Raw genomic sequence first — 23,653 nt, forward strand, 5'->3', positions numbered from 1 at the left:
TCCTAGGAATCAAGTCTGCACTAACCACACGTACTTGCGGTGAACATGCAAACAAACATGCTGATATAATCGGTTTATATTTGTCCAGGATATTCCTCCCGAACCCACTGCATCAGTTGCAACGAATGAGACGTAATCTGAGAGATTACGATACGCAGCTTGTGCGAATGAGGTTGAAAGAATAAGATAGACCTTTGATCCAACAATGGAGCTGGTCAGTTGCTTATCCGCTCTCCCATTTACAACAACCTGGGGCATACAATGCAGTCCATTTCAAAAGTATTCAAAGGACGTGTGCACCGTTTATTGTGCTTCCATTACAACGGGTTTCCCGCTTGTACAACATACCCGAGTAACGGTATTGCCATCATAATCTGGTCGGCGGGTCACTGTGGCAAAAAGTGTTCAACTCAAACAGTGGGTGGCACAGGCTGGCAAAGTGGTAAAACATTTGTACCTTGCAGCAAGGACCCAGAGTACGATTCCCAACTCTCGAGTGTAGGGTTCATGTTCTCACCTTGTTCTCTATGGGTTTGCCCACAAATCTGGTTCTCTGGTTTGCTCCCATAGCTCAAATCTAATCCTACTAAACATGGGCTCCATGCATCACTTGAACGCACTAAAAAAAATCGAAGATTTGGGCACAATGTATTTTGTAAATCATTGATCTAGCACATGTAGACACTCTTGCGAAACTATTGCCGGATAAAGGTATCCCCACACTGTGCACATTCCAGATTTTACCATACTTCACCACGCTGTTCAGTGTGGGTTGGGCTGGGGAGGCAAAGACGTGCAGTACAAACGGTAATTTGCTCCACTGCCCTCACTCCATGGGTACACGGCTACCAAATTTCAATGAAATCTTCACACAACTCAACCAGACAAGCAGTTCCCAGGTAAAGATATTCACACAAACAGCTTTATTTCCTTCTAATTTTATTGGACAAAATACCCAGCACTATGAGGCACACTTTGTAGCAGTCACGATTCGTCAGAAACAAGATAAACTATTTGTCCAAACCAACAACTCGACTCAAACGTAGCAAGTGCTTTTTTCCCATCACAAGTAGTTCAGCCAGGAATGTAAAGGCAATGATACAAGTGTAATGGCTAGTTCATGCATTGTAACTTGCACGAATCCAATTAGAATCGGTTTACAATGTTTTCCTAGACTCCAGTCATCACAATCCCTCAGTTTAACGTTCTCCAACTAATGTGTACATCTTCAACTGAACAATAAGGACTGAACTAAAACAATGGCAGGATGCGAGAAAACAGAATTTTGCAAGCCCCTGGCCTCAAAGACCACATAAGTTGATAAACAACTGTGCACCATTGCCTTTAGGTAATTTTATGACATCAGAGCTGTGGTTCTGGTCTGACAGGAGTTGACATCTTGACACGACTGTTGAACGCCTCATGACTGCTGATTGGTGGAGGGGAGAAGACGTGCAAGACGTCGTCACTGCGGTGGAGTGCAGCTTTGCCGTCTCACTGCTTGGCGAAAAACTCCTTGCTCTTCTGAACATCTGGCTTGATGGTGTCCTTGCCAGGCTTCCAGCCAGCGGGGCACACTGTGGTCACACATCCATGTTCGGGGATTGGCGGTGGGGGGGGGGGGGTTTGGCATGAGGGAGGTGGCGTGGAGGTCTGTTAGTTGTGTGCAAGCACGAGTTTGCGCTAAGAAAATATTAAGGGGTTGAACGTAAAATTCAAGTTGGTCATACAAGATGTAATATTTAAGGTATAAGAAAAATAAATTGCTACAAAAGGGAGTAACCGATAAACTTACCAAAAACATTTGCATTTTGCCATTTGGTAAAATAACAAATATTACTAAAGTACTCTACAAAGAGGCTGCATAAAAAACACCGTGCCTTAAGGTGCTGCCATGGAGTAATTGGTAAAACACTACTTGCAATCCAGAGGTTGCTCTCCCAGCATGGCACTTAAAACAATGGTGTAAGTTTATTTAAATCCCCTGTCACTATTCACACAGCAGGTCGTGTGTGGTGTCTGGCCAGTTTGGAAGACTAAACCAATATATATTCTTGGGTCTTTCGGTAAAGTCACGTAGATAGGTTCAAAGAAAATAACAAAAATTAACAAAAACTACGACGTTTCGATCGCAACACAAGCGGTCGTCTTTAGGAAAAGGGGGTTAAAAGCTTGTTATTTTCTTTGAACCTGTGACTTTACTGAAAGACCAAAGAATATGAATTCCTGCAGTCACGAAAGCTTTAAGTCAAAAGTAGACCGATATTTTTTAAGGGAGGCTCTGTAAAGCTTCGGACAATGCTGGGGCTTCTTCCAGCAGTGTCATGAATAAGAAATTGCAAGACTGCACCAATACCTTTCCATAATTATCCAATATTGCAAATGGAAAGAGCCCAACGGATTATTGACTGTGGGTAATGTCTGCAAGCACCCCGTTCTTCCGAAGCGCATGAGCAATGTGGGCCTGTGAATAATTATTTTCCCAATGCTGTTGAGATACTGCACCCATAACTCATTGTAGGTTGTGAAGCTGGCAAGATGCTGAAATAACAAAGTCGTCCCTACCCCACACAGACTCCTACACATGTACTGTAACTATTCCAACCATTTATTGTTCATAGTTACTCTGTAATTTCTATGGAAAATTGTCCAAAGCCAAGAATCCGCTACAAACAAGGTTTATAGAAGCTTGAGACTGAATTCTGCTTTGGTTGAGAATCCCAGTGGATTCTGCTGAGGTTTCAACAACTTTAAACGATAGTCACCGGACTGTCAATCCCACTGTTGGGCGAGAGCCAACCCATGCTCTAAGGATCATGCCGAGTTACATGACCATACTTTATCACGCTGGTTCGTGCCGCTTGAAGGAGGGGGGGGTAAGACAGACATTGGGGCATTGTAAGGTAAAGAGTTGGATTGCGCTGCACTGCCCTCTGCTGATAACATAGCCCCACAACAGCCGATGCCTCACACCGTGGTCACCCATGCACAAACATCATCAAGGCTCAAAACTGCTTGGTTGCCGAGATCTGACAAGACTGGGTGCATTGCTAGCGATCAGGAGACAGACCAAGCGCTGGGCACTCACCCTCGCCATGCTCGTCCGTGAACTTGAAGGCCTGCACCAAGCGAAGGATCTCGTCCACGTCGCGGCCCACCGGCAGGTCGTTGATGGTGATTTGTCGCAGGATGCCTTTGCCATCGATGATGAACAGGCCGCTATGGAACACAGGCCAGGAAGGATGGTGGCGGTGTGGTCACAATAGGTTAAGAAGTCACAAGAGGAAAGGCAAAGAGTGATTTTATTTCTCTTCACAGACATGTCGGCACCCGACTCATCCGCACCTCCGATTAGCACGGTTGGCTACATACGGGGAGAAAGAAGTCTAACATGCATCCACATGGTCAAAAGTGAGATTAAAAGTTCTCGGATTTAATTTATTCAGATTATTTACTCAAGAAAGCCTTGGCCGAGTCAAAGCTGTGTCAGGAGGGTCCTGCTAAGTTCTCGCAATGGGGAATGACAAGTTAATCATTTCCCAAGCAGTTACCGATTTATTTATTTGGAAAGTGAAAATGGCACATAAGGGCCTATTCCTCGAATTACATAGGATATTTCACATCCACCGAAGCCAATGGCTTGTGGTATTTTATGGTTAATACATGAATGCAGTATTAACCAGGGAGACCATTCGGATTTGAAGAGGAATATCTACAAGTGACAAACATGCTAGCTCCGGGCCAAGTCCCCGTCCAATGATGATGACCGTCATGTGCAGGCATAGCAACGTTATATGGGAATACATTAGGATTTGATATCCGATCAAGAGTTTTGGCAGATGTAAAGTGAACCCACATGTCCATGGGAATAGTGCATAGGGACTGCTACTCGGCTAAAGCTGCTCACGAGATGTTCCAGTGTTTGAAGCTGTTCACCACATTCACACTGTTAGGGAGTGTCCTTGAATCAACACGGTTGAGAGGAGACGATTACATTTAATACATCAATACACCACCGATCACTATATCTACGGTGTGAAGACTGAACCACATTTACATTTTTAATTTTAAAAAGTCTCTGCACCCTCCCCGTGTTCCCCGTCTCTTGCCCTATTATTGGTCAAATGTGTTTTGTATTTACTACGCATTGATTATTCACAGGATAATACTGGTAGGAACCTCCTGGTTACATCAGCCCACAGGGGATTATTGTGTCCGTCCGTCGTGCATCCAAAAATGGGAGGGGTTGGGCTGGGAGGGGTGGGGCTGGGTGGGGAGGGGCTGGTCACCCCGTGGTGCCCTTCTAAAACTCAACGTTTAACCTACTCACGCCGGCTTGTGCCCGCCCTCAGTCGGGCATATTTGCGGAATACACCACGCCGCCGTTGACCCTGGCCATTGAACGAGCAACCCAACGTTACTACAAGCTCCCTCCGCAGGAATGTGTCTGGGCAGACGGTATGCTTCCTTGGCATATCTGCCTCCACAAAAAACACTTTTTTTTATCCATCAGATGTAGAGCCTTCATGGAGTAGCTTTTCAGAATTGGTTCAGCTCAAGCAAACACTGCAGTCTCATCAACAGTCAGGCTTGGTTCGAACCAATACTGGCGAGCGAGATATGGATCCTAGTTTAACAAAACAATGATCACATCGCTGTGAAGAATAGAAGTAACAGGATAAATAAGCAGATATTACGCCATGGCATTTAAGATAATAAAATAAGAATCCTGGTCATTACCAACGTTTCCAAGCTGGCTAGATGCAAGTAAGTAAAATAGTGGTAATATGGGTTTCTCAATACCACTGCACATGTAACCCACCGGTAGGCAATGCCCTCATCTTCCTTGAGTACTCCATAGTTCTTGGCGACATTGCATGTTCGGTCGGCAAGGAGTGGGATTTCCATGTGACCCAGGCCTCCCTGTTTGCGCGGTGTGTTCACCCTGCAATAGATATGAAACGCACTGCCGTAAGCAACATTCGAACATGAAGATAACTGTACATGAACCGCTCTTGTCAATCCACTGGCATGAGGGCCTCCTCACTGCTTGCGTATCAGTGGGGGTTATTTCACCAGACTTCACCGTGCAGGTCAGTGCCAGTTGGTAAAGGCGGGAAGCAGAGAACAAGGAGCATTACATTACAGTACAAATTTATGCACTTCCCTCAGCTGCCCATCACGTAGCCCCGCATAAGCAAATAACACTGGTTATGCACGCTGGTCACTGATCCAAATCACGATCGCGGAGTATTCACGCTGAGCTTCTGAGATCGTGACGAGATCAGGCGCAATATCTAGGTGATTTGGTCATGGGCTACGATGCTCGGGGAAAAAAAAGGTCAATCTGGTATTTAGATTAATGAATAGCATCACAGTGATGAGATGCATGCCGTGGTGGCAATGTTAACTACCTCGCCTAGTATGCAGGTGGTTGTGGGTTTGATCCCGATCCTCAGTTTGCATATTCTCCCCGTGGCTGCACAGATATTCTCAGGGTCCTCTGGTTTTCCTTCACATTTAAAAACATGCGTTTAGAGTATTCGGCTGCTATAGAGATTTCCACATAAGCCAATTCATTGGGCTTTCATTTGTGGTCAAGTTGCTTCTGCAAAAAGAGCTTAGTGGGCCCAATCTGCTAATATTAAATAATTGTTAATAGTTTATTGATTTCTGGGTAGTCAGCAATCACACCACCCCCTCCCCCCATATGATGAAATATGTTTTATGGTGGGCAACAGAGGTCAGTGCAGCAACATATTTTATTGTACTGTACAAAGTATCAACTCCCAATGGCCAGAACCATGAGATGGCCAATTAACTCCCATGATATGCATGGCATGACGAATCCCTCATCCAGCACTGGATTAAGAAAATGGCTTTATACATACAACAGCAATTGTGGCATGACAGACAGCACTGAAACGACGCACCGTGGATTTTCACTCTGTGTGGTGCCGGGGTCCAATGCCCGCGTTAAAAAATAATAGCAATATAATACGTTTTGCATAATTTTCATCGTTAACTGCTCCACAACTGTAGTGCAATGACAACACCTCCAGGTGGTGTTATGCACGACAATCGCTGACACTGTTGGTTCTCCACTTGACCTTATGCCAACGTTTGCGATATGCTTACACGAGTTTTTGCGGTGCAAAAAGCAAACTTGGACAATGCTCCGCTGCGCACCAAATGGCTCGAACCCAGGAAGTCGACCAAATATTTACTTACTCGAATATAATTTTGCAGTCAATGGTCTGTCCAGTTGCCATTAAAGTATTAAACAATCAACTTATCAACCCTGTCTTCTAAGCTACAAGCTGCAAATCCATGCCATCAGCTGAGCCTCCATTTATTTAAAGTTAAAACAAAAAATGCACATACAAATGAATGCATAACATTTCTCTGATCCAAACCCCCAGGTGCACTTTTTCTTATGTTAAATCGACAATCCATGGAGCCAGTTTACATAGCGTTTGAGGTTTGCAGGTATTGCAGCTAAGCATCGACTGCAAAAGGGAAATTTGAAAAACTTGCTCTTGATTGAACAAAGTGCCATGTGGCCTCATCGCAACCACAAACCCACATTTGAAAAACGACTACAATTATACAAAAACAGCATTAATAGAGTCCACGATGTCCTATTCACGAAATCACAAGGGCCTTCGGCTGGTTTTCAAATGAACAAATCCACAATTATTTACATCTTTCATATTCAATCACCTAGGGCCGGAGCTTGGAATACAAAAGGACAAAGCCAATCTCATTTTTTGAGCACCAGAAAAAAGCCAACAAGGGGTTTGATGTGCAGATAACACAGTACCACACACAGCTTTAAGCCGTAGCCAAGCAACAATCTCCAGGGCAGCGCGATCGATGCGAATGGTTAGATGCACAAGTGCAGAGTGCCCTTTGATGCTTGAAAAAGCTCAAGTGGACCGCATTCACTGTCCGTCCTGCGAGGGCTAACGGGCAACATTCGTAAGCACGAGAGACCGACCGAAACTGAATTTCTGGTTTCGGCTGAAACCGAAACCAGACCGAAAGTTAAAAATTTACTTTCGGCTGAAACCGAAAGTATGCTGAAAGAGGCCATTTGCAAACTTTCGGCACCGAAACCGAATTTTGGTCGGCCTCTAATAAGCACGCAACTTCACCCAGAGCTATGGGGCTCATTATTGAGAGCCATTGCAAGAACACAGCCTGAGAATTGCCATGATTATTTAAGAGCTGGGATTGGAGCAACTCCAAGTCTGGGCCTTACTCGTTCAGAGAACTGTTTGGAGTGATTTTTGGATCACTTGCTGTGGGCTTACAAGGTTAAGAAACATTGACATTGACGATGACAATCAAACAAGGCTCAAAAGCATGCAATGAAGAATTGAGAGATGCATGCTTGGAATTATATTGAGAGAAAGAGGAACACGTTGATAAGATAACACATGCAGTCTAGTTGCATCTATACCATTAGAAAAAGCAAGTGGGCTTGGGGAGGATATGTCGCTGGAAGGGTTGACAATGGTGACAAATAATAATGGCGTGGCAGCCAAGGGATGGATCACGTCCGAGAGGACATCCACCGAGGAAGCTGAGTGACAAATTTCGTCCGCGCTCATGTGCATGGTTGAATATTACATCGAAGGATTGTGGGAGGTGTTGGTGGCGTGGAAAGGCCTTTATCCAGAAGTGGGTCGACCATGGCCGATGAAGAGTGCGACTGGGCGTGTGCGAGTGAGAGTACCATGCCAAGTGGCTGAACTGGGAGTCGGTGGACGCAGCGATGACGGCACAGTCCAGCTTCGTGAACTCAGGCAGGCGGTCGTTGAATGCGATGATCTCCGTGGGGCACACGAACGTGAAGTCCAGGGGGTAGAAAAACAGCACGACGTACTTTCCTGAAAAGAACGCACCGCCGTGACATGAGCTCAAACCGACAGAAATTAACTGTAACAGCAGAATAACCGTGAACCTAGGAGTGATTTTGTTTGTTTTAGTCACGAAATGTAGTGCGTACAAACACAACCCCTGCACCCGGTGCATCTTATCGGTCATCAGTGCCAAATCCTCGACCCTCCACTGTGACCTCTCCTGCTTGTGTATGCGTACAGGTCGATGGCATGAAGTGGTTAGTGAATGCCTTTATTTTTACCTCTATGAAAAGCGTTTACTGAAATGATGTCTTCTGTGAACTCCCTATAAACCCTCTACGTAGTCAAACCCACTTTGCCAAGTGTATGATCTCAAATTATATTTATATTACAGCAGTTATTTTAGCAGGACCCAGACCCCGCGTCCGCCGCGCGGTTTTTTTTTGCGTCCGCGTCAACTCGGGAGGTTTTTCCCGTGATGGCGTGGAGGAGGCCGTGATAACACTCATACTTAATTTTGATTTTTGTTGTCTCTCTCTGCTTGTGTATCAGTCTTCGTGTCTGTGTCTTACAAATTTCACACTTAACTTCTAATTTAGCAATCTTTGGAAGAACGTAATCAACCAGGCTATGCGTTAAATGTGTGTTGACCGACCATCTGTGTTGCATTGCATTACATTTCGAAATTTTGCTAGGTTTATTTGATTTAGTGTACTTGTCTCCACTCGTTTTGTCGTTCTTATGTTCAGCTCTCTCTGTGTGTCTCGGCTGTTGTCCCTCTCACTCTCTGCTTTTGCCTGTTCTTCGTGTTTTCGTCTTGTCTCTCTTTAAAATTTCACACTTAACTTCTAACTTAGCAATCTTTGAAAACGTAATCAACCAGTCTATGCGTTAATTTTGTGACCGACTCTCTGTGTTGCATTACATTACATTTCAAAATTTTGCTAGGTTATTTCATTCAGTGTCTCTCTCTCCCTGTCTCCTCATTTTTCCAAGCTTCTGCAGCGTGCCACTCACTGGCATGCCAATTTCTCTACCCCCTCCCTCTCTCTCCGCCCCCGCCCCCTCTCTCTATTTAAGGCCTCGACACAGAGGTGTGGTTTCTCTGTGTGCCTATGTATGTCTCTCTCTCTATGTATCTCTGTGATATCTGTCTCTACTTATATGTCTGTCTATATGTCTCTGGTTCTGTGTTTTATCTCTCTCTCAAATTTAGCATTCTCAGGAAGAACGTAATCAACCAGGTAGGGTGTTGACTTATGTTATCCGACTCTCTGTTGTATTACATTACATTTCTAAGTATACTAGATTTGTGTTTCTATTTCATTTATACCTGATGATGATTGCTTGTTTTGCAATCGAAACGTCATATGCTAGTATTTAATTTATTATTTTCTCTTTATACGTGACTTTACCGAAAGAACTAAAGAGTAACACTCACTCATCTTACACTGGGAGTGTCATGCTGCCAGCTATGGCTGCAAGTGTGGTCGTACATGTTATGTATATCGTTAATTCTTAAATTTTAATCACAGTTCCTATGATTACTGATGTTACATTGTTTTTATAGCATAATTTTGGTGATTTCGAAAACATATGGTTAAGCCATGTTTCTTGCGGAAGTACGGAATTGGCCTGATAACTTTAATCTAAATTGTCTTATGGTTGTTATTGTTTGACTTGCATCATACTGGGATTTTTGCACACAGCGTTGTAATACGGTGCTTTTTTTCTGGAAGATTTGCTGGTTTATCCAGGATGTTTCTGTTGCGTGTCGTCGCTTTAAGATGTTCTCTGTTCATATTTTGTTTGTTGCGGTTGCACCCGACTCAAGAGCCGCATGGCTCACAGGGCTATACCTAATAAATGAAACTTGAAACATGAACATATTTTCCATACCTGTCAACTATCCTGCAATGAAAATGCTGCCAGCAGCTCTCCCCAGTGGTATTTTTCCAGTAGTAGTAATATGCTCACATATAGCACCTGCAGTTCTGTACATCATTATTTCTCAAGTACTTCCATAGGAAATACAAGTGTGAGCACTAGCAAGTTCATACCATCAACGGCATCAGAACATCAACAGGCCGATGCACACATCTCCTTAATGAATGGAAAATTTAAGATTAGCCACAGGGCGATAGTGGCCATCCAACACAAATAATAAACCAAAAAGGAAACGATTGTCGTCTGCCCTCATTCAACAGAGCAGCAGCAAATCTACATACGACCTCTCGTGGTTATCAGACCTCGACATTGGTATTTAGCTACTGAACATATTTCCAGAAGCAATAATATAATAGTGCATGAGCTCGTAGCATCATCATGTGGGAAAATCACTAATAAACATAGATTAGAAGTGCAGAAAATGTGTCTGACACACACAGCTGCTGTGGTCTCCTTCTCTGCAGTAGATGGGACTGTTGGATCACAGGTTCCTCCACTTGGCAGAATCTGATCGGTCAGTGCAAGCCATGCCTCCCCACATGAAGGGAGCTCATCAACAGAATATTGGGCTCTCGTCGCAACCAGCCAGCCCTTCTGAGCTACTGAAAGTGCACATCTCTGAATGGCTGGGAGGCAGCAATTGACAAACATTGTAAATGTTGTTGTGGCTTGGCTCTCCAACACACCGGTGTGCTGTACTAGTGACGAATTGGCATGCTCTGTTTACGTGACAACCCTTACTAGTTGGCTGTATCGGGTGGTGGCGGTTTTAACGACACATTTATATACTTACGCGCCCGAACCCAAAAAAGCTCTATTATGGATGACATAAAACATATGCGGGTTGGTCCTCAGTGCAGCGGAAGGAGATGTCCTCTAAGAGGAGTGAAACTACCGCGAAAAGTTGTGGTTGTCTTCTTGGTTCTTTCGGTAAAGTCACGTAGAAGGGAAACAATAAAATAATAATTAAATGTAAACATAATGAAATACAATTCTCACGACGTTTCGGCTACAACGCAAGCAGCCGTCCTCAGGTGAAGAACAGGTCTGTCGGAAAGACAGCGTCTGAATGAACACCACCAAGCTTGGCAGCGTATATTTAAGCTGGGTTAGGGGAGGAAGGGCGCCTTGACAAAGGAATTTGCATATCAACAGATGAATTTAGCATATTTATGGAAAATTCAGATATGGGATTAGTCACTACTTGTGGAATGCGTAGGAGGTTGCTTATCCTACATAATGCACGAGCATAATATGACTTTGAGAACACCCCCCCCACCTCCTACGCATTCCACAAGTAGTGACTAATCCCATATCTGCATTTCCCATAAATATGATAAATTCCTCTGTTGATATGCAAATTCCTTTGTCAAGGCGCCCTTCCTCCCCTAACCCAGCTTAAATATACGCTGCCAAGCTTGGTGGTGTTCATTCAGACGCTGTCTTTCCGACAGACCTGTTCTTCACCTGAGGACGGCTGCTTGCGTTGTGGCCGAAACGTCGTGAGAATTGTATTTTATTATGTTTAATTTTTCTTTTTTTTTATTATTTCCCTTCTACGTGACTTTACCGAAAGAACCAAGATGAAGAATCCCTGCAGTCACAAAAGCTTTAAATCGAAAGTTGTGGTTGTGTTGTATAGCTCTCGAGTGCACTTTCATAAACGTGGAGCAAAGCGTTGGACATCATGCCGAACACCAAGTGGCACGACCAGAAACACTGGAGGACAGTGCGCATGCGGTATTCATCAGGGGACTCGCGTGAAGGGATGCTTGGCAGGCTTGGGACCCTCAGATGGAGTCTCGCTTTGCACACTATTCAAAATGAGCTATAGGTAGAAGCCACAAACCCCAAAATAGAACCGGCAACATCGCCGCCTCTGCCTGGGCTGGTATTTGAACGCCACGAGCCAATGTGAGCTGCTGCACACCTAACCAGTGGGCTCGGGCGAGTGGCTCGCATTCGAATTTTTGCAATAACGATGACCGCAACTGTGGCACGTGTGAGCCGGGTCACAATGTTGACAGAGGCCGGAAATGCACAAAAACTGGATGAGTGCGTGCAGTCGACCGAGACAAATGGCAAAGCCAGGGTGACCACGATAAACTGGAGCCGACGGCAGGCCAGACTCAGACACTGCGCAGGCAATAAGAGGTATGGAGACTAATTTCTCTGTTGTGTTAAGAGCATTGGAATCGCTCGTGTATTCAGTGTAAATGCATGATCAAGTGGTCATCTCTCTTCTGCTTCAAAGTGCAGGCTTTTAAAAGTGCTTTACCTTAAGATTAGAATTTTACACAAACTATAAGTAACTAAATGTAAAACGAAACACCCAAGACTTCAAAAGTTATGCTAGAGGTGCTCAAAGACTGGCTCTTACTACCAAGGTGTTGACAAGACCAATCTGATTCTACCTGGCGTAAGGAACTTTTATCACTGGGTGATACAATCTGCAGAGGCGGCAACATGCGACTGCTGAACCTCACCAACTGTGAGAGACCAGATACTTCTGCCGCACAAGCCAACTTTTGTAAACCACCAACGCTTTATCACCGCGCCTCAGTATTACATTATTTTAAGATGTAAACAAATAACGAAGTATTTAAAATGTTGCAGGCTGTCAGTGTTGTGATCTGCTGTGCTTTTTCAGGAGTACTTTCTGAGCCTTAAACCGTCACGCACCTTTATAGTTGGACAGTTTGATGTCCTTGAATGCTCCGTTCACCACAGCCACACCAGAAAAATCCGGAGCAGGCTTGCCGATCGAAGCGTTGCCAGCAGACATGATGACTCTGTAGTAATAGATGTAAACACAAACGTTCTGTATCAATATTATAATACATTTATTTAGCTTTTAAAGAATAGTTTAAGGCCCCACTATTGTAAAAGGCTCCTACATAATATACAAACAATGCCAGTGCAGCATTTATGAAATTCCATATCTCTATAAAAAGATTGCATGTCCAAATCTACCCAAGGTTGACATGTTGCAAACGTGCCAAAAGGACCATGAAAGGGTAAATGTCAGTGTGTGAAACCTCAGGATCCAATGTAAATATTCACTCTATACTGGGAACCTTATTAATAAATGACGGCACACGTGATAAACACTGATGAGCCAAAGAAATGCCAATACGCCCACCACTTTTGTTCATCTCACACGCGATGCAAACCTCCCATGGAACCATCCCGAGGAATGTACAGAGAATGGTGCAATTAGATGAGAATGTATGCCTCAAAACCTCAAGCAAATAAAAAGCTGTCCACATCAGATTTGAAGCGTTTTAATTATGAGAAAATGTGTTAGTTAGTCAAGGTTATTTTCATCAGGTGAGAACCCATACCTGTTAAACCTAACGTTAAAGTTATGGTCAAGAACATCAACATATGCATCTTAGTTACAGATATATATTTCAAGAAACTGGACAATTGTGAAAGCACATTTAACAATCCACGTAAATGGAAGTTTGTGTTTCATGCGTGGTTTGACTGTAGCAGCCTGTGAAAAGTGAAGTGCAGCCAAACAAGACAAACTGCACATCCTCTTGTAAAACCACAGGGGAAAACATTTTCATTGTTTAAATTATTATATACTTTACCCAAACATGGCAAGTTCATCCTATTATCCACGTTTTTACCCTGTGGATAAAGGTTCAATAACAATGATCTGATACGTGAAATTACAAAGAGAAGTAATTTAATTTGCCGATAAGAAGAAAGGTAGACATGTAATTAACAGGAGGAATCATGAATCAGCTCAATCGTACAGAAAACAGGATTTGTCGTTCAGTGGGAGAAAAAATGTACTTATTAACTTTCAACTCTAGTCACTTAATCACCGGCAGTCAGTCACCTCCTCATTGCTCTTCTATCATTAGTGCCCATTCAATTTTTCCCACTCATTTACTTTATTGCGCCACCCATGTGGAAGACCATCTCCAAGACTTTCATCTCATCCCCACTGTGCTCACTCACCAACCACACTGCAGGTCAAGACTCGTTTCTTCTTTCCTCGCACTGCTCAGATTTGGAATTCCTTTCAATTGTCTTACCCCCATGTTCTCATCATAAACTTGGCTCAATTCAAGAAACTTTAATTCGTTCTCTATTACATCTTAAGTCATGCTAATTTGCCACCGTTTGCTTGGCAGTTTGGGCAGTCTTTGGGGCCCGTGCTTAATAAGCATTAAAAGTTGTGCAAGCTCCTAAAGTTGGGGAAAGTCAGTTGGGGAAAGTTGCGTGGGCCAGGCAAGTCATGCAGGCAGCCACTTCAACAACAGCTGCGGGGAGGGACGTGGGATATGGAAACTGGGTCATGGCGTCACGTCCCCATAGCGTACGTGACCGAGCACGTGGGAAGCACAAGACAATGAAGTTTTTGCATGTTTTTTTAAACTTACATTTCCTTTTTTGTCCCTAAATTGTTTTGTGTAACAGCAACAGCCAAGAAAAAACTCAAAGCCAACATTTGATCAAAATACACGATTAGAAGATCGTAGGCGGTTGGGGGGAAATGTTAATGAGCACCTGACGATGCCGACACTACACAAAAGGGCATGTGTTATGTCCAGAGGAGTCTCCCAAAGGTAGATGTTGCCACACTAACCTGTTGAGACAGTGAACCCCCCAGGATGCCTGATAAAAAGTGAGATTAATTGCTACCGATTCATGCGTTAATAAATCACTCAGAAAAATGAACAGTGCCATACAGGTAGCCCTCTACTTACGATGGAGATGCGTTACAACGACCCCATCGTAAGTCGAAAATATCGTAAGTCGAAGATGGCTTAGCCTACCTCGGAGTCTTAAAGAATGGTAATTTAGCAAAACAGAGCAATTTACAGTACCGTACTGTATAAACTATATACTGTATGTATTTATTAATTACAATACTGTATTGCACAGTAAAATGTAAAGTAAAAAAAACAAGGTAAATTCTTAGCCAGCTATATGAACTGCAATTTAATAGAAAGTTTTCAGGAAACAATCCTATCTCCTATAAAAAACTTTTAACATGCATTGAACGTATCGTATCGTGGTAACCTTAAAATGAAATCGCTAAAGCTACGTATCATACATGCATTGAACATATCGCAACGTATCATATTGTACTGTACCCACCAAGATTCTGTCCATCGTCTGCATACTTGAACGATGTTGGGTTGTTGATGGCAAGTTTGTCGTATCGCTCTTGCCATCGTAAGATCGAAATATCGTAAGTCAGACCATTGTAACTCGGGGACTACCTGTACTCTAACACTCCAAAACAATACTGCTCCCATATACATGAGAGTATAGCATACTGCATTAATTCACAGGGGCACTGCACAGGACTAAAAAGACCAGGATTATAGTATCAGAAAGAGCAAAGGACGCAAGTTCAAATCCTGGTCAAGGTCAACACTTTATACAGCATGACAGTATAAATCGGGGTTTTCCCCTTTTTTCTGGCAACAAAACAGATGTTAAAACACCAAACTTCAACCTTTTACAATGAATCATGTCTGCATTAACCACAATGCTTGTGGTCAGAATGCAAAAAAAAAATGATCATATATGCATTGCCCTTAACCAGAGGACGCCAAAAGGCGTACTGGGTGTATTTTGGTACTGGCAAAGGAGGTCCCATGAAGTATAACACTCAGTACTGAATAAACACGTCCTTGTAAAGCCCTTTATTCAACCCAATGCGGGACAACGACCTCCCTACACCTGTGTGGGTAGTGTGGATTAATTAACCAAACTTCACCACGCCCACCAGTTTTGGTTAACACCAGCGCATTGGCACTGGAGCACGGTACAGCAATGTATTTAGCTGCACTGCAATCTCTGCTGAAAACAATGTCCCGCAGCAGCCTACACCACCTTTTATGTGCTGCGGTCATGGATTCTAACGATATGCAGGCTCGAAAATCATTGGCTACAGAGATAACGAGTACGGGCGCATTCCAGGTGATTTGGCCATAGGTTCTGTCCATAGCATCTTCAGAATTATAATGTACAGTATACAGGTGCAAAGGTTAAATACTGTACAATCGACGTCTGCAGGTCACGCGTCAAATGACAACATCGGAGGGATGTAGCAGAAAAGAAGCAATGAGGTTTCGTGGTATCAACAGCAATGGCCATAACCACTTCTTGATCTTATATTAAACAGTTCATATTGTCATCAAACACAAATAGTAACATCTATCATATGCATTACGGCAACATTTGAAACGATTAAAAAGCACGACTGCACGGTGTATTGTTTTATCTCCAAACAAAACCGTGCAATACGTGCATAAACACAAATGCAAGTGGAGATAGCGTTGAAGTCATGTCACAAGAGACTTTCGATATTTCGACACCAAAGGATTTTGCAATCGAATACATTAACGGCTGGCCAACTGTACTGACGCGTGGAAAACGACACTGCCTGCTCCCAAATCAAATTTGTACCTGGTTGGTACACGTGCCATATTGGGCATGTTCAAGAAGGCTGTCACTTTTAAGTCTCAAAACACTGACCATCTCTTCAAGCGACATGTCCTCCGCAAGCCCACTTGTTTTTTTAAATGAAATCTGTCGATGTCATCTCCAACTTGTATGTTCTCTAAATCACGTCTTTCACTTTCACCAAAGGTAATTCGTCGCATTCACTTCCAATGCTTCTTTCTGCACTTTTCAGCAAGTTCTCCATTACTCTGTTTGGAGAATCGATCACACAAGCAGACATTTATCTGCAAAAAGTGACATCGAGCTGCCGCACCGCCACGATTGGATCCAATGACTACCGTGTCTCCCCCACAGACGATTTAAGTGCACAAATAATGTAATGTGCAGTTTTCAACTTTGGAAAACGTACAGCCATTTCAAGGGATTTTTTTTTATGAATAGCAATTTATGTCCGTGTATAGGTACAATCATTGATTTTTATCTATTTATAATCATCTTCTTCAATTGTGCTTCACAAGTGACTCAGTGCTTTAACTAAAGTTTCGCCAAGACATAATCCCCAAGGGAAAATACCTCACCTGAACTTAACCAAACCCTGGCCACACCTCTACCAGGCAGTCAGACCAGCTAAAATACCACCCATACTCCATAGGAAGGGAATTTTGTTCAAGCAATTCCACTAAAGCAGGGGTGGGGAACCTTTTTTCTACCAAAGGCCATTTGGATATTTATAACATCATTCGCGGGCCATACAAAATTATCAACTTAAAAATTTGCCTGTTATATTTGGTCAAACATTTAATTAACTCACCCCTTATGCGATGGCTGGAACTCCTCTTTGGTAAGGCGTGTGATGTTAGCTGGTATTGATGATGTTGCTACTCGCAACTGCTTTTCCAGGATTGCTCCTGGGTTTATTGAATTTCGAGTCCCACCTGCGGTTGCCTTGGCAGGGCCAGACCAAATGATTTCGCGGGCCTTACACGGCCCGCGCGCCGGACGTTCCCCACCCCTGCACTAAAGTTATCTTCATGTAAAATGCGAATTGTTGTTTAGTCTAAGAGGATTTCATTTGATTAAAAATAACAGATTTTACCCTTTGTGCCAATAACACAGGTGTTAGATGTTCAAACACCACAGATACTTTTTGCAAGGCATCAAGTCTGCATTAACCACACGTACTGTACTTGTGGCAAAACATGCAAACCAACATGCTCCGATAATATATGCATTGTCTTTGGAACGAACTGGCCTATACCAGACATCCTTCTTTATGAACTTGTCTCACCGGTGTTTAGACCAGAGAACGCCAAAAGGCGAACACGTGTAAATACTAACATTATCTGGCACTGGTATAAATTGGTGGCAAGTTTAGTTTGACCTGCCAATCTGCATACAGTATGACGCACGTAAACAAATGCAGCAGTCCCTGTTGAAGACGTAAAAGTATCCTCGCATAAGCTACGAGCAACTTTACAGATAGGGCAATAGTATGTAAACAATATACCCCCAAGCATATCGCTTAATCTACATTTAGACACACTCACCGATCTCTTTGCAAAGATACGTGGTTTATGTCTCGTGTCATGGTGTGCCAAGTTAACATGGCTGCGCTGTGGGCAGTAAGATGGCAACCAAAGATAGAACAAAAGCGATTGCTGTAATGTACTATGCTCCCACGTGTATACTCCCACATGTATACTCCCCACATTCGCCAAATCGCACTGACCAGCGTAGCGCAGTGTGGTTAAATAACTACTAACTCGCACGACGAGGTGACATCCTCATCTAGCAGTAGAATGCAAGAGTTATTGCTAATTTATTAAGGCAACATGCGAGACAATGCGATGTCATTGTGGTCGTAATTATAGTATTGCTTTGCAGTATTAAACAAATTATCTGGTGGTGGTGCTGCTGCGTTGGCAGTGATGCAATTCGTCAATGCATTGCCTTGAAGAAAGAGTCAAGGGCCTTGTGTGCTATATATGATGAAGGGCGACTGCCCAATACGTCGCCTATCATACTTGGCAACATTAGCATTTTGTAATTTTAGCGGCGGCAACTGCGCAGACAATGCACTGTGTTGTGCGTGTAAGACGAGTGATCTTATACATTACACACGAGCATAACACGCCAAAAGTTAGACATGTCTACAGTACGCCCCGCGGCATTTTACACTATCTCGCACAGTAACACCATTTCGTTAATATATTGCTGCTTAAGTTGAACTTGGCATACAAATGCGTTAAACATTAACGATGTATTTACCGTAATCGAGGGCTACTCACATCGACGTCACGACCTACTGAACTTTAAAGTCTTAAATACTCTAGTCTATACTGTATGTATATATCCTCATCCAACAGTGAACAATGTGCCATACACGCTCTAGTTATTATCAGAATCCTTGAGACTGCAGGAATCCGCCGAGCTAGGAAGCACTTTTGACAGAGGTCCGTCCAGTCAACCCTAAAATGGAATGTTCTCGTACCACCAATACCAGGTTTCAACATTAAAACTACTCCAACCAATGCTGCAATCGACAGACGCAGTCGAGGCAGCTGCTTTTAATCATTAAACGTGCGTAATTGGGAAATGTTCAGGATTTAAAAAAAACTATCTTGTGAATTATCTTAGTGTCTGCAACAGCTCCACGGGCTACCTACTACGGTGCTTGCGGACCAGAGGTTAGAGAGCCACCCACTGTAGATTCTAGAAAGGACCACGGGATTGTGCCTTGCATCACGAGGGCAGTGTCCAGAGGCCAGATGCCAGCCAGTGTTGAGGATTCCTCGCCACGACAGGGCGACAGGAGTCCGTGTCGTTTTCACGAGCAACGTCATGGGTTCACGCCCAATACACGAGTTGCAATGACAAAGCAGGTGTATACACGGGGCTGTATGATATTGTACCCTCTGTATTATATTTACTTAACAGAGAAAAGTCTTATTTTTGAAAGGGGGGGGGGGGGTCATGAATTGCGTCGGTGCAAGTGTTGCGACGATTTGAAGACCCCCATACGCGCCTCGCAGCGACCGGAATGGGGATGGGATGGAGATTTCGTAATAGAATTGCGTCTCCGCGCGTCTTGGCTCCGTCAACCCTCACAAACCCGGCTTTGACCAGCGGGACGAGACGCTGCCAGGGAACCTCCACGGCGCTGCCCGTTGCGGGGAGGCCCTCGTCCAGCGGTAGGTTGGATTATAGATACCACGGGAGCCGTGTAGCAAGAGGGCCGACTGTGGACTGCAAGACGATCAGAGGGACTGCGGCAGCCTGCACCGCGCACTAACGTCCACCATTGGCCCCAAACGTGCTACGCACGCCCACTCACGCCTGTCCCCATCAGTATCGAGGGCAAATCGATTGCAATCAATTCTTACCCCCCCCCCCCCCCCGACAAATAAAGCAACTACCGTGGATGCTATAAAGCAATTCTTATATTCAAACTGCACCCACTCGAGATCTCACGGAGCGAGACGTTACAACAAATTCCAGACACAAAAGGAATCGTAATTTGTCGTCGCTAAATTGAATCGTGACGGCTCCGGGCGTATCGCTAAATCCGATGGAAAAACCTTGCCGTTTGCACTCGTAGCATACTGGGCAGTATACTGTACACACGATGCGTAAACAAAATAATCGGTTCACTAAACAATCGTTTCGCAGTCAGAATTCGTTTCAAACTCTCCATTCCCACACTCGCCACGATTCAACCCCCATCGATTCCTGGAATCGATACAGCCTCAATGAACCACTCCTTCATTCATTGCCGACGCACCGAAACTAACCACATCGCTGAGATCACAACGCAACACTGTACAGGGGTTTACTGTCAATACATAAACGCGGTAGGCAAACCACAGCGAGTCGTACGGGAGGGTGGATGCGGCGGGCGCGGTCGAGCAGAGAAGTGGACGAGCAACTTCGTCGTTGATGCTTCAAGCAGCGAGTGACGCCCTCCGCGGGAAGCACCCGTCTTATATAAGCTACAAGTCTCGCGAGAACTGGGGGCCGCAATTATCGCGTGACTTGACACAATGCGTTGATCGATTCGTGCGAGCGGCGCGCACGTCGTCCGCTCCTCGTACCACGGATTGCGGCGGTTCGAGTCGATTCTAATCGATAATGCAGAGAGAGTCAATGGATTGGCTGTGCCCCGCAGCAGTTACGTAACGGAGAGGCAACGGGACTTTCGTCTCAAGTTGTGTCGCTGTTAGGAGGCGTAAAACATTACCAGCGGCTATGGTCAATCCATGGCTGGATGAAGGCCCTTCCTGGGGGATAACGATGATGGGCTTGGGTGAAGCCCCTACAACCAGGATTTGAACTGGCAAACCTTTGATAGTAGCCCGAAGGTTTGCAGAGTACCTTGGTCTCAGAAAAAAACTATCATGCAAGCCCACATCCTTATAACAATGGTCAGCTACGGCAGAGGTATTGGTTCTGCCATGCTTCAGATCTGCCTTGTGTTCGCGAACACAGTCCGAGACATGCCGTTTCGTTTCCCCAATGTAACTGCTACCGCGGGTACAACTCAGTTTGTAGATTCCAGGGTATTGCATGTCAGGAATGACCTCCGCAGATGGGATTAGATCACGGATTTTGTGTACTGTATTGAATCGGACCTGGATCTTGTGTTTAAGATTTTGGAAATATTTTGGTAACACCTGCTATGTATGGTAAAGTTATGGGTTTGATTGGTTTCTCAGGAGATTGTTTCTCCATGGCAGAGGCAGGGGGGTACATATGTCCCTGGGCGCCAAGGTAAAGGGGCGCCAAAATGAGGCTTACAACGTTACATTATAACTTATTGCGGCGGGCGCGGCAGCCTGAAACTACTGCACAAATCTACACCTCAACCTAAAAGTTTATATATCCCGCCACACACAGCCTACATGTCATGTAATTACATTTTGGTACGCGCGCCTATTAAGAACTTACATGGAAGAACGTCCCAAACAACAGACAGGCGCAGTCTTTCAGCCTTAGTCACTGGTCTGTTTTTTGGTGGCGGAAACTAGCCTATTTTTAGTTCTTATTAGTGACACCACGCTCCAGGCGTCTGCAGCAGCCGGAGCAGCCCACGCACGTTAAATTACATCAGCATGGTTTTAACGCCGACTAGCGAACGGAGAGGAAGTGAATTGTTCGTGGCTATTTTATTCACCAATGAATAAAGCTGCTTACTGTTTTTGTTGTCTATTATTTACATCATCGAGTTCAAATTCACGAGCTTCGTTTGAGTTAACAAACGGTTTCAACAAGTGGAGAAAGCCAGAAAAACTAAATTTTTATGAAAACAATCCTAGCCACCGCACAGCTTTTACTACATGGAAGGAAGCCGAACGAAGGATAATTGATGGTACTGGAATTGACGCAGTGGTTCAAGCTCAGATTCATTTGGAAAAACAACGTTGGCGAGATATATTGCAAAGAATACTCACCTGTATTAAGTTTCTGGTTTCACAAAATTTGGCACTACGTGGCCATGAAGAAAATTTGAATGCGGATGAGGATAAAAATGTTGGAAAAATTATCGCGCTGATCAAACTCGTTGCGCAGTATGAGCAAAACACGTACAGCACGCAGGAGAAAATCCGGGATCAGTTTCTTATTTGTCACCGGAAATCCAGAATGAATTTATCCACATACTTGCGTCGACTGTAAAGAACCAATTGTTGAGTGATATCAGGAAAAACAAGTACTACGGTATCTTACTTGACTCAACTCCTGATCTAGGACATCGGGAACAGCTTTCTCAGGTCATAAGATTTGTGGATGTGGATTTTCAAACTAAAAAAGTAACTATCAAATAATTGTTTTTAGGTTATATCGATATGCATGCAAAAGATGCAGCAAGCCTAGAAAGAGTCATCGTCGAAAGACTGAAATCTGACAACATACCTCTAGCCGACTGTCGGACACAATGTTATGACAATGCTGCTGTGATGACTGGGCATATATCCGGCCTTCAAAAACGAATATGTGACAAAAGTCACAGAGCATTGTTTGTCAACTGTGACAACCACAGCTTAAACTTAGCAGGAGTACACTCAGCTAAACAGGATCCACATTTCGTCACATTTTTTGGAACAGTTGAAAGTATATATTTGTTTTTCTCTCGTTCAACAATTCGTTGGGAAGAGTTAAAAAAAGCTGTGCCCATCACAGTAAAGCGGGAGTCTGAAACATGCTGGAGTGCACGATCAGAAGCTGTTAAAGCTATCTATGAAGGACTGGATGAACTAGTAGGGCTGCTAGACAAATTATCGGAGGACGTAACTATGACGCCTGAAACCAGAAGCGATGCAGAACAGTTACAGGCATGCGTATTAAATTTTAACTTCATAGTTTTATTACATTTCTAGAATGTCATTCTTGGAAAAAATTATCGTGTTCAGAAGCGCTTACAGGATCCTACTATGAATTTCAAGGAAGCAGCAACTGATCTTGAATCTTTGGAGCATGAATTTGTCAAGCTTCGTGATGATTTGAGCCAAGTTGCTGTAGAAAACGCCAAAACAAGATGCACAGCCTGGGGAAGAAGATGCCAGGAGAACTGGCAAGAGATGCAGGACTTTCAGCAGAAGAAGAAATTGTGCGTGTTATGAAGAGCGTACTTTATTGACTTCAACAGGAGATGTCAACACGGTTTTTACGACTAAAAGACCTGAACACAAAATTTGGATTTCTGCTGGGCGTCAAAACTCTTCTATCCGACACAGATGTCGATGCAATTCGTCGAAATTGCACAGATTTTGGAAATTTCTATGACACCGACATCAATGGCCACGAACTTTTCACAGAAATTGGAGATTGCAAAATGCTGCTCAGTAACCGGAATGAAGTTCTACCAGAAACTCCTTTGGATCTTCTTGTTTTTATTGTGTTTTATGGAGACGACATATTTCCGAATTTCACTGCAAATTTTATTAACAATAGCAGTTTCAATTGCAAGATGTGAGCGGTCGTTCAGCAAATTGAAACTTATTTTGTCATATTTGCGTGCTTCAATGGGACAAAATCGTCTCCGCGATCTTGCTCTTCTTAGCGTTGAAAGAGAAACATTGGAAAAAACAGATTTTGGTTACGTGATTGACCAGTTTGCGACAGTGAAATCAAGAAAAATTAATCTTTTGTAGACTATGTCAACCAGTTCTAGATTTGAAGCTTTCGTGACTGCAAGGATTCATTTTCTTAGGTTTTTTCGGTAAAGTCACTTAGGTAAAACATTAAAATTAATAAAAGTAAAATAAAATAAAAATCACGACGTTTCGGAGGCAACACAAGCTTCCGTCTTCAGGTGGAACCGTCACAGCCACGACAGCTGTATCAAGTAAATGAGAGATTACAAGAGCTACCACTCCGTATATATAATGGTTGGAGAGGGGAAGGGC

The 23,653-nt window shown here is 43.8% G+C and overlaps 1 protein-coding gene across 2 annotated transcripts; it reads right to left on the reverse strand.

Annotated features, from left to right (window-relative positions):
- Positions 1-922: 922 nt before the first annotated feature.
- Positions 923-20,261, reverse strand: LOC144726647 (peroxiredoxin-2-like). 2 transcript variants are annotated; one of them, XM_078605387.1, is made up of 6 exons: positions 20,130-20,261; positions 12,498-12,607; positions 7,742-7,895; positions 4,823-4,945; positions 3,089-3,219; positions 923-1,577 (listed from the first exon to the last, which is right to left on the reverse strand). In XM_078605387.1, exons 2-6 carry the CDS (start codon positions 12,598-12,600, stop codon positions 1,495-1,497), a joined length of 594 nt encoding a protein of 197 aa, XP_078461513.1. In that variant the 5' UTR covers positions 12,601-12,607; positions 20,130-20,261; the 3' UTR covers positions 923-1,494. The 2 variants fall into 2 exon arrangements, with proteins under 2 accessions (XP_078461513.1, XP_078461514.1); XM_078605388.1 differs by having other exon boundaries at positions 20,115-20,207.
- Positions 20,262-23,653: the final 3,392 nt, after the last annotated feature.

Source organism: Lampetra planeri, chromosome 24 (genome assembly GCF_965212315.1).
Source record: "Lampetra planeri chromosome 24, kcLamPlan1.2.h2, whole genome shotgun sequence".
In the NCBI taxonomy this organism is placed as follows: Eukaryota; Metazoa; Chordata; class Hyperoartia; order Petromyzontiformes; family Petromyzontidae; genus Lampetra; species Lampetra planeri.